Here is a 13122-nt window from a genome sequence, read left to right on the forward strand (position 1 = left end):
AGATTTTCAAAATTAAAAACCCTTACGTAATTTATGGACAGCCCCCAGGGATCCGTCGTTCGCTCTAGGATCTATCCCAGTGTTTCAACCTCTGGAATTTCTTCAGGAATTTATTCATCTTCAGGAAGCCCTTGAAAAATTGGTCCGGTAGCTCGCTTCCGATTTCTTTCACAAATTCTAAAAACTCCTTGAGAAATTTCACCAACGCATGATCTAGATGGAATCCTGAAGAGAATTTGGCACCCTGAAGAGAATTCCTCTGGAATACTGAATTCCTGGATTCCTCTGGAATTCTGAAGAAGATTCTTCTAGAATCCTAAAGAGGATTCCTCTGGAATCCTAAAGAGGATTCCTCGGGAATCCTGAAGAGGATTCCTCGAGAATCCTGAAGAGGATTCCTCGGGAATCCTGAAAAGGATTCCTTGGGAATCCTGAAAAGGATTCCTTGGGAATCCTGAAGATCATTGCTCGGGAATCCAGAAGAGGATTCCTCGGGAATACTGAAGAGAATTCCTAGGGAATCCTGTGAAGGATTCCTCTGGAATCCTGAAGAGGATTCCTAGGGAATCCTGAAGAGGATTCCTCGGGAATCCTGAAGAGGATTCCTCGGGAATCCTGAAGAAGATTCCTCGGGAATCCTGAAGAGGATTCCTCGGGAATCCTGAAGAGGATTCCTCGGGAATCCTGAAGAGGATTCCTCGGGAATCCTGAAGAGGATTCCTCGGGAATCCTGAAGAGGATTCCTCGGGAATCCTGAAGAGGATTCCTCGGGAATCCTGAAGAGGATTCCTCGGGAATCCTGAAGAGGATTCCTCGGGAATCCTGAAGAGGATTCCTTGGGAATCCTGAAGAGCATTCCTCGGGAATCCTGAAGAGGATTCCTCGGGAATACTGAAGAGGATTCCTCGGGAATCCTGAAGAGGATTCCTCGGGAATCCTGAAGAGGATTCCTCGGGAATCCTGAAGAAGATTCCTCGGGAATCCTGAAGAGGATTCCTCGGGAATCCTGAAGAGGATTCCTCGGGAATCCTGAAGAGGATTCCTCGGGAATCCTGAAGAGGATTCCTCGGGAATCCTGAAGAGGATTCCTCGGGAATCCTGAAGAGGATTCCTCGGGAATCCTGAAGAGGATTCCTCGGGAATCCTGAAGAGGATTCCTCGGGAATCCTGAAGAGGATTCCTCGGGAATCCTGAAGAGGATTCCTCGGGAATCCTGAAGAGGATTCCTTGGGAATCCTGAAGAGCATTCCTCGGGAATCCTGAAGAGCATTCCTCGGGAATACTGAAGAGGATTCCTCGGGAATCCTGAAGAGGATTCCTCGGGAATCCTGAAGAGGATTCCTCTGGAATCCTGACGAAGATTCCTCTGGAATCCTGACGAGGATTACTCTGGAATCCTGCCGAGGATTCCTCTGGAATCCTGAAGAGGATTCCTCGGGAATCCTGAAGAGGATTCCTCGGGAATCCTGAAGAGGATTCCTCGGGAATCCTGAAGAGGATTCCTCGGGAATCCTGAAGAGGATTCCTCGGGAATCCTGAAGAGGATTCCTCGGGAATCCTGAAGAGGATTCCTTGGAAATCCTGAAGAGCATTCCTCGGGAACCCTGAAGAGGATTCCTCCGGAATCCTGAAGAGGATTGTTCTGGAATCCTGAAGAGGATTCCTCTGGAATCCTGGAGAGGATTCCTCTGGAACCCTAAGGAGGAATCCTCTGGAACCCTAAGGAGGAATCATCTGGAATCCTAAGGAGGATTCCTCTGGAATCCTGACGAGGATTCCTCTGGAATCCTGACGAGGATTCTTCTGGAATCCTGACGAGGATTCCTTTGGAATCCTGACGAGGATTCCTCTGGAATCCTGACGAGGATTCCTCTGGAATCCTGACGAGGATTCCTCTGGAATCCTGACGAGGATTCCTCTGGAATCCTGACGAGGATTCCTCTGGAATCTTAAGGAGGATTCCTCTGGAATCTTAAGGAGGATTCCTCTGGAATCCAGAAGAGGATTCCTCTGGAACCCTGAAGAGGATTCCTCTGGAATCCTGACGAGGATTCCTCTGGAATCATGACGAGGATTCGATTCCTTTGGAATCATGAAGAGTATTCCTCTGGAATCTTAAGGAGGATTCCTCTGGAATCTTAAGGAGGATTCCTCTGGAATCCAGAAGAGGATTCCTCTGGAATCCAGAAGAGGATTCCTCTGGAACCCTGAAGAGGATTCCTCTGGAATCCTGACGAGGATTCCTCTGGAATCCTGACGAGGATTCCTCTGGTACCCTGACGAGGATTCCTCTGGAATCCTGACGAGGATTCCTCTGGAATCCTGACGAGGATTCCTCTGGAATCCTGACGAGGATTCCTCTGGAATCCTGACGAGGATTCCTCTGGAATCCTGACGAGGATTCCTCTGGAATTCTGACGAGGATTCCTCTGGAATTCTGACGAGGATTCCTCTGGAATCCGGAAGAGGATTTCTCTGGAATCCGGAAGAGGATTTCTCTGGAATCCGGAAGAGGATTCCTCTGGAATCCGGAAGAGGATTCCTCTGGAATCCTGACGAGGATTCCTCTGGAATCCTGACGAGTATTCCTCTGGAATCCTGACGAGGATTCCTCTGGAATCCTGACGAGTATTCCTCTGGAATCCTGACGAGGATTCCTCTGGAATCCTGACGAGGATTCCTGTGGAATCCTGACGAGGATTCCTCTGGAATCCTGACGAGTATTCCTCTGGAATCCTGACGAGGATTCCTCTGGAATCCTGACGAGTATTCCTCTGGAATCCTGACGAGGATTCCTCTGGAATCCTGACGAGGATTCCTCTGGAATCCTGACGAGGATTCCTCTGGAATCCTGACGAGGATTCCTCTGGAATCCTGACGAGGATTCCTCTGGAATCCTGACGAGGATTCCTCTGGAATCCTGACGAGGATTCCTCTGGAATCCTAAAGAGGATTCCTCTGGAATCCTAAAGAGGATTCCTCTGGAATCCTAAAGAGGATTTCTCTGGAATCCTGACGAGGATTCCTCTGGAATCCTAAAGAGGATTCCTCTGGAATCCTAAAGAGGATTCCTCTGGAATCCTGAAGAGGATTCCTCTGGAATCCTGAAGAGGATTCCTCTGGAATCCTGAAGAGGATTCCTCTGGAATCCTGAAGAGGATTCCTCTGGAATCCTGAAGAGGATTCCTCTGGAATCCTGAAGAGGATTCCTCTGGAATCCTGAAGAGGATTCCTCTGGAATCCTGAAGAGGATTCCTCTGGAATCCTGAAGAGGATTCCTCTGGAATCCTGAAGAGGATTCCTCTGGAATCCTGAAGAGGATTCCTCTGGAATCCTGAAGAGGATTCCTCTGGAATCCTGAAGAGGATTCCTCTGGAATCCTGAAGAGGATTCCTCTGGAATCCTGAAGAGGATTCCTCTGGAATCCTGAAGAGGATTCCTCTGGAATCCTGAAAAGGATTCCTCTGAAATCCTGAAGCGAATTCCTCTGGAATCCTGCAGAGGATTCCTCTGGAATCCTGAAGAGGATTCCTCTGGAATCCTGAAGAGGATTCCTCTGGAATCCTGAAGAGGATTCCTCTGGAATCCTGAAGAGGATTCCTCTGGAATCCTGAAGAGGATTCCTCTGGAATCCTGAAGAGGATTCCTCTGGAATCCTGAAGAGGATTCCTCTGGAATCCTGAAGAGGATTCCTCTGGAATCCTTAAGAGGATTCCTCTGGAATCCTGAAGAGGATTCCTCTGGAATCCTGAAGAGGATTCCTCTTGAATCCTGAAGAGGATTCCTCTGGAATCCTGAAGAGGATTCCTCTGGAATCCTGAAGCGAATTCCTCTGGAATACTGCAGAGGATTCCTCTGGAATCCTGAAGAGGATTCCTCTGGAATCCAGACGAGCATTCCTTTGGAATCCTGACAAGCTTGTCTCTGGAATCCTGACGAGCATTCCTCTGGAATCCTGGCGAGCATTCCTTTGGAATCCTGACGAGCATTCCTCTGGAATACTGACGAGCATTTCTCTGGAATCCTGACGAGCATTCCTCTGGAATAATGACGAGCATTTCTTCGGAATCCTGACGAGCATTTCTTCGGAATCCTGACGAGCATTCCTCTATGATGAGAATGTCTACGATCCCGCAGGAAAATTGTGATTGAAGCCTCTGACCTGGTATGGGAAGTTACATAAAACTTACCACAGTGATCTGTGACTAGGAAATTTCAGTAATTTTCAAACAATCAACATTAACAAATCAAGGTTTTCTAAATCAACGACCAACCGCACTAATCAAAAATAATTTCGTGGTGAAACTTCCCAAGCCACCACTTCCTGTAAACATTTGCATTGTTTTGCCAAAGTCCGATTTGAATATGTCGCAACTTTCGCTACGTAGTTGTATTCCAAATGTGCAAACAAAAACAAAATTATTGCGTCAGGGTTTCAGAAAAACCCCCGCTTTGCTGGGCTGACCCGGCTGCGGCTCGGTGGTTTCGAAGCCAATGTGTAGTTTATATTTGCCACCGGAGAGCACGTCGAGCGTATCATTACTAATCAGTCAGTCAGTTGATCGAGATCGAGAACTCGAATTTAGCCACCATGAAGTTTGATGTGCTGCTATTTGGAACGCTGCTGCTGGTCGCGTTCTGTTCGTACACCGTAGAAGCCAATAAACTCATCCCATCACCGAAGGCCTTCTGCAGCAATGCGCCGAACAAGCCGATTCGTAAGAATTTTAGAAATTTTTCAGAATTACCTATTTTTAAGATTATTCATTGAATTTCTCGTAGGATCCTGTCCGGAGAACGAGGAGTTCCAGTGCTGCGGAGCCTGCGAACAGCTGGGTTGCAACAAACGGGTCAGCAACGTGATGTGTTTCGTGTGCCCTTCGGATTGCTACTGCAAGGAGGGCTACATCCGGGAGAGAGCCTTTCTGGGAACGGGACCGAACCGAGCACGGTGTGTTCCGGTGAAACACTGCCCGAAAACGGCATGAGTTTTTATCTCCAGAATACGATACGTTTTATTATCGATTAAACGATTCAAAAAAAGGTTCTAAGGTTTATATTTTATATGAATTTGATTAAATCTGATGTAGCTATGCTTGATAAGAGAATGGATACCTTAGAAAGCAATCTTGTTGCTTGTTTTGAATGTCTATTTGACGTAGCAACTTGAAGCATTTGAATGCAAAGTGCGTTTAATTGAAAAATTCAGAGACAAACTTGTGAAAAAACTACCACTTGTTTTGATAGGAATCGAACCCACGACTCCGTATCACTAGTCCGGCGCTTCATCCAACTAAGCCACAAAACAACTTACGATTCTACGGAATATAAGGTCAAACTGGATTCGAGAGATAAAGTTATGAAAGACGGACCCGGTTAGGGTGGCGATTCGAATCCAGATCGACCTTCTATTCTGCAGAATCGTGGCTCTGTGGCTTAGTTGGTTAAAGCGCCAGACTAGCGATATGGAGTCGTGGTTTCGAATCCCATTAAAACAAGTGGTATTTTTTTTCTCAAATTTATCTCTCAATCTGTCAATTAAACGTCACTTTGCCTTCAAATGCTTCATGTTTTTACGTCTATTTCAGACTTAGCTAGCTGGAAAAGCGTTATAAATTAATTGTAATATTTATTGGACATGAAGGCCATCCAAACTGTCCAGGAGTAGTACTCTTCAACGCCGTAGAATACTTTCATGTTGGAAATTTAACCTGTATTTCACGTGCAGAATTGTAGTGTCATTATTTGGATATTGATTAGCTATATTATAGAGACTTTCAGCCCTTGGCTGGTTTGTCTAATTTGGATAATGACGTTCCTACAAATTGCCCTGGAATCCAGGTCTTCAAAATCTACTAAATCTACAGCCTGCCAAAAACGTTCGCAAAAATGCCTAACCTTTGCAGCCGACTCCTCCCAGCTTCCGTGAAGCCTTGTGTGAACTTTAAATTAAAATTGAAAGCATTTCTCTCCTATTCATCAAGAGCCGGATGAATCCACACAGCGAGCGATGAATAACCGTCTTTGACTCTGCCCGATCGGTTTGTAGCAACGTTCGCTTTATTCCGTGATTGGTTAAGATATTCAACAACATCAACAACTGGCGGAAAGAGCATGCATCATGCCAAAAAACAACAACAGCCGTAGAGAGCTGGCTGGCTGCTGTATAGAAAGAGGGAAATATTTAGAAAGAAGACAACAACGAAGAGATCCCCAAAATGAGCACGTGAGAATGGAATGTTGAACTTCACATCCAGTGGTGGCGGCGACGGCGATGGCAGCAGCTTTTCGCTCTCTTCATAATATAAGCGTTCCCGACCAGATGGGAATAACACAATTGTTACATCGATTGTAATAAAATATGTACCGTTGGTAGTTAAAATAAAACAGTTGTAGCAAAACTGCATTTAATAATAACAGAAATGTAACAAATTTTGTTAAAATTTTTACAAGATTAAACAACTTTTACAATACAATAGGTTCAATTAGTAAAAGTTATAACAATCTTGCTTCAGAATAATACAACCAAAATAGGCTCTGTTATCAATTACTGAAGTTTTGTTATAAATCATTGGCATTGGCTCGGTAGCTCAGTTGGTAAAGCACTTGTCTAGCGTATGCGGGACGCGAGTTCAAATCTCATCTGAGCTGAGAAAAATTTTATTCTTTTGTTATGAAGAAGAAACTTCAGTACATAATTATATCAACTATAATTATTTCTAACTGCAGTTACAATACATATTGTGAAAAGATTTTGTTCGGGTTTGATGCTGCGCTCGGCTTGCAGCGCACCTCGGCGTTAAAGAGCTTTGCCATTTTCTGTTTCTCTGCTGCTGGCGGCTGGCCAGCCGCTAGTATTTCTTCTTCGATGATTTGCGTTTCGCCTGGCGTGGCGTGTCGTCGTCGTTACATCGCCGCTTGGTTTTATAACGCTCCGTTTTTATTTTCATCATTTTCGGGACCGCGAGTGTTTATTTTATGCGGTCTTTCTCGCGGGTGGCGCTCGTTTTCTTCGTATCATATTTGCTTCCGCACACCACACACGGAGCCACCGACCGAAGGCTTCGCGGCGATTGTTTCATCGATTGGGGATTTGGATGGTATGATTCAGGAGTGGAGCCCCGGCAGCTGAAACATTCCGAAACGCACCTAAACTCCTTGAGACCACCTGAAGCAGTCTTCACCCTTCAAGGTTCTATCGAAATCTTCCTCAGAAATCCGCTGGAATCTTATGCAGGATTCCATCGAAATCCTTTCTAGGAATCAATAGAAATCCTCTTTAGGATAACTTCGGAAACTTCTTCAGGATTACATCGGGATTCTCATCAGGATTCCTGCGAAATCGTGTTCAAGATTCCATCGGAATCTTCTTTAGGATTCCAGCGGAGTCGTGCTCAGAATCCCAGCGGAATCCTCTTCAAAATTTCAGCGGAGTCCTCTTCAGGACTCCAGCGAAATTCTTTTCAGGATTCCAGTGTAATCGCCTTCAGGATTCCAGAGGAACCTTCAGGATTCCATCGGAATCTACTTCAGGAATGCATCGGAATCCTCTTCAGGATTCCAGCGGAGTCCTCTTCAGGATTCCAGCGAAGTCCTCTTCAGGATTCCAGCGAAATCCTCTTCAGGATTCCAGCGGAGTCTTCTTCAGGATTCCAACGGAATCCTCTTCAGGATTCCAACGGAATCCTCTTCAGGATTCCAACGGAATCCTCTTCAGGATTCCAACGGAATCCGCTTCAGAATTCCAACGGAATCCGCTTCAGGATTCCAACGGAATCCGCTTCAGGATTTCAACGGAATCCGCTTCAGGATTCCAACGGAATCCTCTTCAGGATTCCAACGGAATCCTCTTCAGGATTCCAACGGAATCCTCTTCAGGATTCCAACGGAATCCTCTTCAAGATTCCAGAGGCATCCTCTTCAGGATTCCAGCGGTATTTTCTTCTGAATTCTAGCGGAGTCCTCTGTAGGATCCTTGCGGAAACCTCTTCAGGATTCCAGCGTATTCCTTGTCAGGATTCCAGCGGAATCCTCTTCAGGATTCCAGCCGAATCCTCTTCAGAATTGCAACAGAATCCTCTTCAGGATTCTAGAGAAATGCTCGTCAGGATTCCAGCGGAATCCTTCTTCAGGATTCCTCTTCAGGATTCCAGCGGAATCCTCTTCAGGATTCCTCTTCAGGATTCCAGCGGAATCCTCTTCAGGATTCCAGCGGAATCTACTTCAGGAATGCATCGGAATCCTCTTCAGGATTCCAGCGGAGTCCTCTTCAGGATTCCAGCGGAGTCTTCTTCAGGATTCCAACGGAATCCTCTTCAGGATTCCAACGGAATCCTCTTCAGGATTCCAACGGAATCCGCTTCAGGATTCCAACGGAATCCGCTTCAGAATTCCAACGGAATCCGCTTCAGGATTCCAACGGAATCCGCTTCAGGATTCCAACGGAATCCGCTTCAGGATTCCAACGGAATCCGCTTCAGGATTCCAACGGAATCCGCTTCAGGATTCCAACGGAATCCGCTTCAGGATTCCAACGGAATCCGCTTCAGGATTCCAACGGAATCCGCTTCAGGATTCCAACGGAATCCGCTTCAGGATTCCAACGGAATCCGCTTCAGGATTTCAACGGAATCCGCTTCAGGATTCCAACGGAATCCGCTTCAGGATTCCAACGGAATCCGCTTCAGGATTCCAACGAAATACTCTTCAGGATTCCAACGGAATCCTCTTCAGGATTCCAACGGAATCCTCTTCAGGATTCCAACGGAATCCTCTTCAAGATTCCAGAGGCATCCTCTTCAGGATTCCAGCGGTATTTTCTTCTGAATTCTAGCGGAGTCCTCTGTAGGATCCTTGCGGAAACCTCTTCAGGATCCCAGCGTATTCCTTGTCAGGATTCCAGCGGAATCCTCTTCAGGATTCCAGCCGAATCCTCTTCAGAATTCCAACGGAATCCTCTTCAGGATTGCAACGGAATCCTCTTCAGGATTGCAACAGAATCCTCTTCAGGATTCTAGAGAAATGCTCGTCAGGATTCCAGCGGAATCCTTCTTCAGGATTCCAGCGGAATCCTCTTCAGGATTCCTCTTCAGGATTCCAGCGGAATCCTCTTCAGGATTCCTCTTCAGGATTCCAGCGGAATCCTTTTCAGGATTCCAGCGGAATCCTTTTCAGGATTCCAGCGGAATCCTCTTCAGGATTCCAGCGGAATCCTCTTCAGGATTCCAGCGGAATCCTCTTCAGGATTCCAGCGGAATCCTCTTCAGGATTCCAGCGGAATCCTCTTCAAGATTCCAGCGGAATCCTCTTCAGGATTTCAGCGGAATCCTCTTCAGGATTGCAACGGAATCCTCTTCAGGATTGCAACAAAATCCTCTTCAGGATTCCAGCGGAATCCTCTTCAGGATTCCAGCGGAATCCTCTTCAGGATTCCAGCGGAATCCTCTTCAGGATTCCAGCGGAATCCTCTTCAGAATTCCAGCGAAGTCCTCTTCGGTATTCCAGCGGAATCCTCTTCAGGATTCCAGCGGAACCCTCTTCAGGATTCAAACGGAATCCTCTTCAGGATTCCAGCGGAATCCTCTTCAGGATTCCAGCGGAATCCTCTTCAGGATTCCAGCGGAATCCTCTTCAGGATTCCAGCGGAATCCTCTTCAGGATTCCAGCGGAATCTTCTTCAGGATTCCAGTGGAATCCTCTTCAGGATTCCAGCGGAATCCTCTTCAGGATTCCAGCGGAATCCCCTTCAGGATTCCAGCGGAATCCTCTTCAGAATTCCAGCGAAGTCCTCTTCGGTATTCCAGCGGAATCCTCTTCAGGATTCCAGCGGAACCCTCTTCAGGATTCCAACGGAATCCTCTTCAGGAATTCCGCTCTTTAGAATTCCAGCAGAATTCTTTTCAGCATTCTAGCAGAATCCTCTTCAGCATTTCAGCGGAATCCTCTTCAAGATTCTAGCGGAAGCTTCTTCAGGATTCCAGCAGAATCCTCTGCAGGACTCCATCGGAATCCTTTTCAGAGCTTCAGAGTCGCTCCAGTTCCATCTGGAAAAGTTCCTGTAGCAAATTTCAGTACAATATCCGCTGGTATTTCTTGACAAATTTCCAGTGGAAATTGCCCATGCTCAGTCACAGGCCCATGCAGGCATATAGATTACCATTCGACTTGTATGTAAATCTACATTCCAACAGACAAAATCCCACCTCGTTTGATTTATGTACCACCATTCATTCGAGTCGAATCCGCTGGTTCCCACCGATCGATCGATCGACCGAGGGCCCTCACAAATCACAAACCAAATAAGTTATGAATGGAAGCCACACCGGCGCGGCGGCGACTTCATTCATGGATTGGGTAGTGAAAGAGACGAACCTGTGCGCGACGATGACGACAACGGTACTTTCGACTAATAACCTAAACTGCGCGCGGCGCGGTCAGCCCCGAAGTCGATGGGACGATTATCGAGGTCTCCGCTTTGGACCCCGACGACCGACCTCGGGTCCGCGTGAACTTCCCAAAAGGTTCCCAGATCGAACGATCGCGAGAGAGGGAGGCCTCATATTTCAATTTCCAATAAAACACCACGACCACCGATCGTTTCAAAACATTAGCCCATGGGTAGACAACAAAACAGACACCTCTTCCAGCCAGCATGTGAAAGTTTCGACAACTGTGTTGTCCAGCAGCACCACCAGCGTGGAGAATAATGGTCACTGAGTGGCCTGGCCATTCAATAACTCAATTTTAATGGGCCTATCTTCACGTCACCGTTTGTGGTCGCGGCTTCATTGAGGTTTTTGACGGAATAGCTGGTTCACCTGGATGGATGGGTGACCTTTCTCAACGTAATGGTGGAATTCCTAGTGTAATTCCTAGTGTCACTCCTAGTGAAATTCATGGAAATTAATAGTTGAATTCCTGGTGGAATTCCTTGTGGAATTCCTAGTGGAATTCCTGTAGCAATTCCTAGTAGAATTCATGATAGAATTCCTAGTCGAATTCCTAATGAAATTCCTGGTGGAATTTGTAATGGAATTCCTGGTGGAATATCTAAGGGAATTCCTAAAGGAATTTCAAGTGTAATTCCTAGTGGAATTCGTGGAGGAATTTATAGTTGGATTCCTGGTGGTATTCCTACTGGAATTCCTGGTGGAATTCCTACTGGAATTCCTGGTGAAATTCTTACTGCAATTCCAAGTGAAATTCATGGTAAAATTCCTGATGGAATTCCTGGGAGAATTCCTGGTGAAATTCCTTGTGGAATTCTTGGGGGAATTCCTTAAGGAATTCCTAGAAGAATTTATGGATGAACTCCTAGTAGAATTCCTGAAGCAATTCGTAGAGGAACTCATAATGGAATTCCTCGTGGAATTTCAGGTGAAATTCCTGGTGGAATTTCAGGTGAAATTCCTAGTGGAATTCCTAGTGTCATTTCTGTAGGAATTCCTGGTGAAATTCCTGGTGGAATTCCTAGTGGAATTCCTAGTGAAATTCCTGGTGGAATTCCTAGTGGAATTCCTGGTGGAATTCCTAGTGGAATTCCTGGTGGAATTCCTAGTGGAATTCCTAGTGGAATTCCTGGTGGAATTCTTAGTGGAATTCCTGGTGGAATTCCTGGTGAAATTCCTGGTAGAATTCCTGGTGGAATTCCTAGTGGAATTCCTGGTGGAATTCCTAGTGGAATTCCTGGTGGAATTCCTAGTGGAATTCCTGGTGGAATTCCTAGTGGAATTCCAGTGGATCCTAGAGGAATTCCTGAAGCAATTCCTAGTGGAATACCTGTAAACAATAGTAATGGAATTCGTAGAAGAATTCCTAGTGTTTCGTTTCGCATTGATTATGTGACCTTTCACCACTCACATCTAGCCCCACAAAAAACTCCCAAAAAAGAACCAAAACTCACAAATGAACTGTTGTTGTTCACTGACGCGTAAAGCGAGAGAGCATGAAAAAACTCGAACAAAGCGACCTGACAGATTTATAATCGAATAAATTGCGTGCATCCCTCAAATGCTCACTTTTCACTCATTCACTGGCGGGCGGCTTCTGACGACGACGACGACGCCGGACGGGATTCACTGTGACAGGCTTTCTCACCGTCGTCGTCGTCGTCGTCACAGTCATAGTCAACGGCCGCAAAGGCTAATGGGACTTTAAATGTCGTAATTTTTCAAACTCTCGCGCTCTATTGGCGTTCCATGCGTCGTCTCAGGAAGGGAGTGCCGCATGACGAGGAGGGGCATCCCGCTCTCACTCTATCTATTTCGGGTGGGAAATATTAGAAGCCAATATTTTAACGATAATTTGCCTTTCGGTTTCGGTTGTTTTCGACGGTAAATCGTCGTCAACCGCTGCCGCTGCCTTTCCAATATGTTTATGGAAACACGTCGTTTCCATCGAGACGCGTCGTCCATTCAGAGGGGGTTGTCGTCATTTTGGATAAAAAGTGCATAAATTGCGTTTGAATTTATTGGATTTATTTTGAGAGCGAGACATTTTAGTGAAATTTGATCCAGATCGAAAGTTTTTGTTTTGAATGTGATGGAATCCTGGTGAGGATTCCGATGAAATCTTGGTGAGGATTCCGAAGGAATCCTGGAGAGGATTCCAAAGGAATCCTGGAGAGGATTCCAAAGGAATCCTGGAGAGGATTCCAAAGGAATCCTGGAGAGGATTCCAAAGAAATCCTGGAGAGGATTCCGATGGAATCTTGGAGAGGATTCCGATGGAATCCTGGAGAGGATTCCGATGGAATCCTGGAGAGGATTCCGATGAAATCCTGGAGAGGATTCAGATGGAATCCTGGAGAGGATTCCGATGAAATCCTGGAGAAGATTCCGATGGAATCCTGGAGAGGATTCCGATGGAATCCTGGAGAGGATTCCGATGGAATCCTGGAGAGGATTCCGATGGAATCCTGAAGGGGACACCGATTTAATCTTGAAGAGGATTCCGATGGAATCTTGGAGAGGATTCCGATGGAATCCTGGAGAGGATTCCGATGGAATCCTGGAGAGGATTCCAATGGGATCCTGGGGAGGATTCCGATGGAATCCTGGAGAGGATTCCGATGGAATCCTGGAGAGGATTCCGATGGAATCCTGGGCGAATTCCTAGTAGAAT

The 13122-nt window shown here is 46.2% G+C and overlaps 2 protein-coding genes across 4 annotated transcripts in view; one reads left to right on the forward strand and one right to left on the reverse strand.

The window, feature by feature from the left end:
• LOC109621320 (insulin-like receptor) overlaps positions 1–13122 on the reverse strand; it is a 216496-nt gene that overhangs the window by 95194 nt on the left and 108180 nt on the right. The gene's annotated exons all lie outside the window — the stretch shown is intronic.
• LOC115267924 (chymotrypsin inhibitor Ani s 6) lies at positions 4213–6337 on the forward strand. The gene is made up of 2 exons (XM_029875646.2): positions 4213–4718; positions 4783–6337. Exons 1-2 carry the CDS (start codon positions 4592–4594, stop codon positions 4986–4988), a joined length of 333 nt encoding a protein of 110 aa, XP_029731506.2. The 5' UTR covers positions 4213–4591; the 3' UTR covers positions 4989–6337.

This window comes from Aedes albopictus, chromosome 3 (genome assembly GCF_035046485.1).
Source record: "Aedes albopictus strain Foshan chromosome 3, AalbF5, whole genome shotgun sequence".
Classification (NCBI taxonomy): domain Eukaryota; kingdom Metazoa; phylum Arthropoda; class Insecta; order Diptera; family Culicidae; genus Aedes; species Aedes albopictus.

Excerpts from the sequence above, each read along its gene's own strand:
- LOC115267924 (XM_029875646.2), top strand. The coding sequence starts at position 4,592 with ATGAAGTTTGATGTGCTGCTATTTGGAACGCTGCTGCTGGTCGCGTTC. Across the intron at positions 4,719-4,782 it reads TGCGCCGAACAAGCCGATTC|GATCCTGTCCGGAGAACGAG; the intron begins GTAAGAATTTTA and ends AATTTCTCGTAG.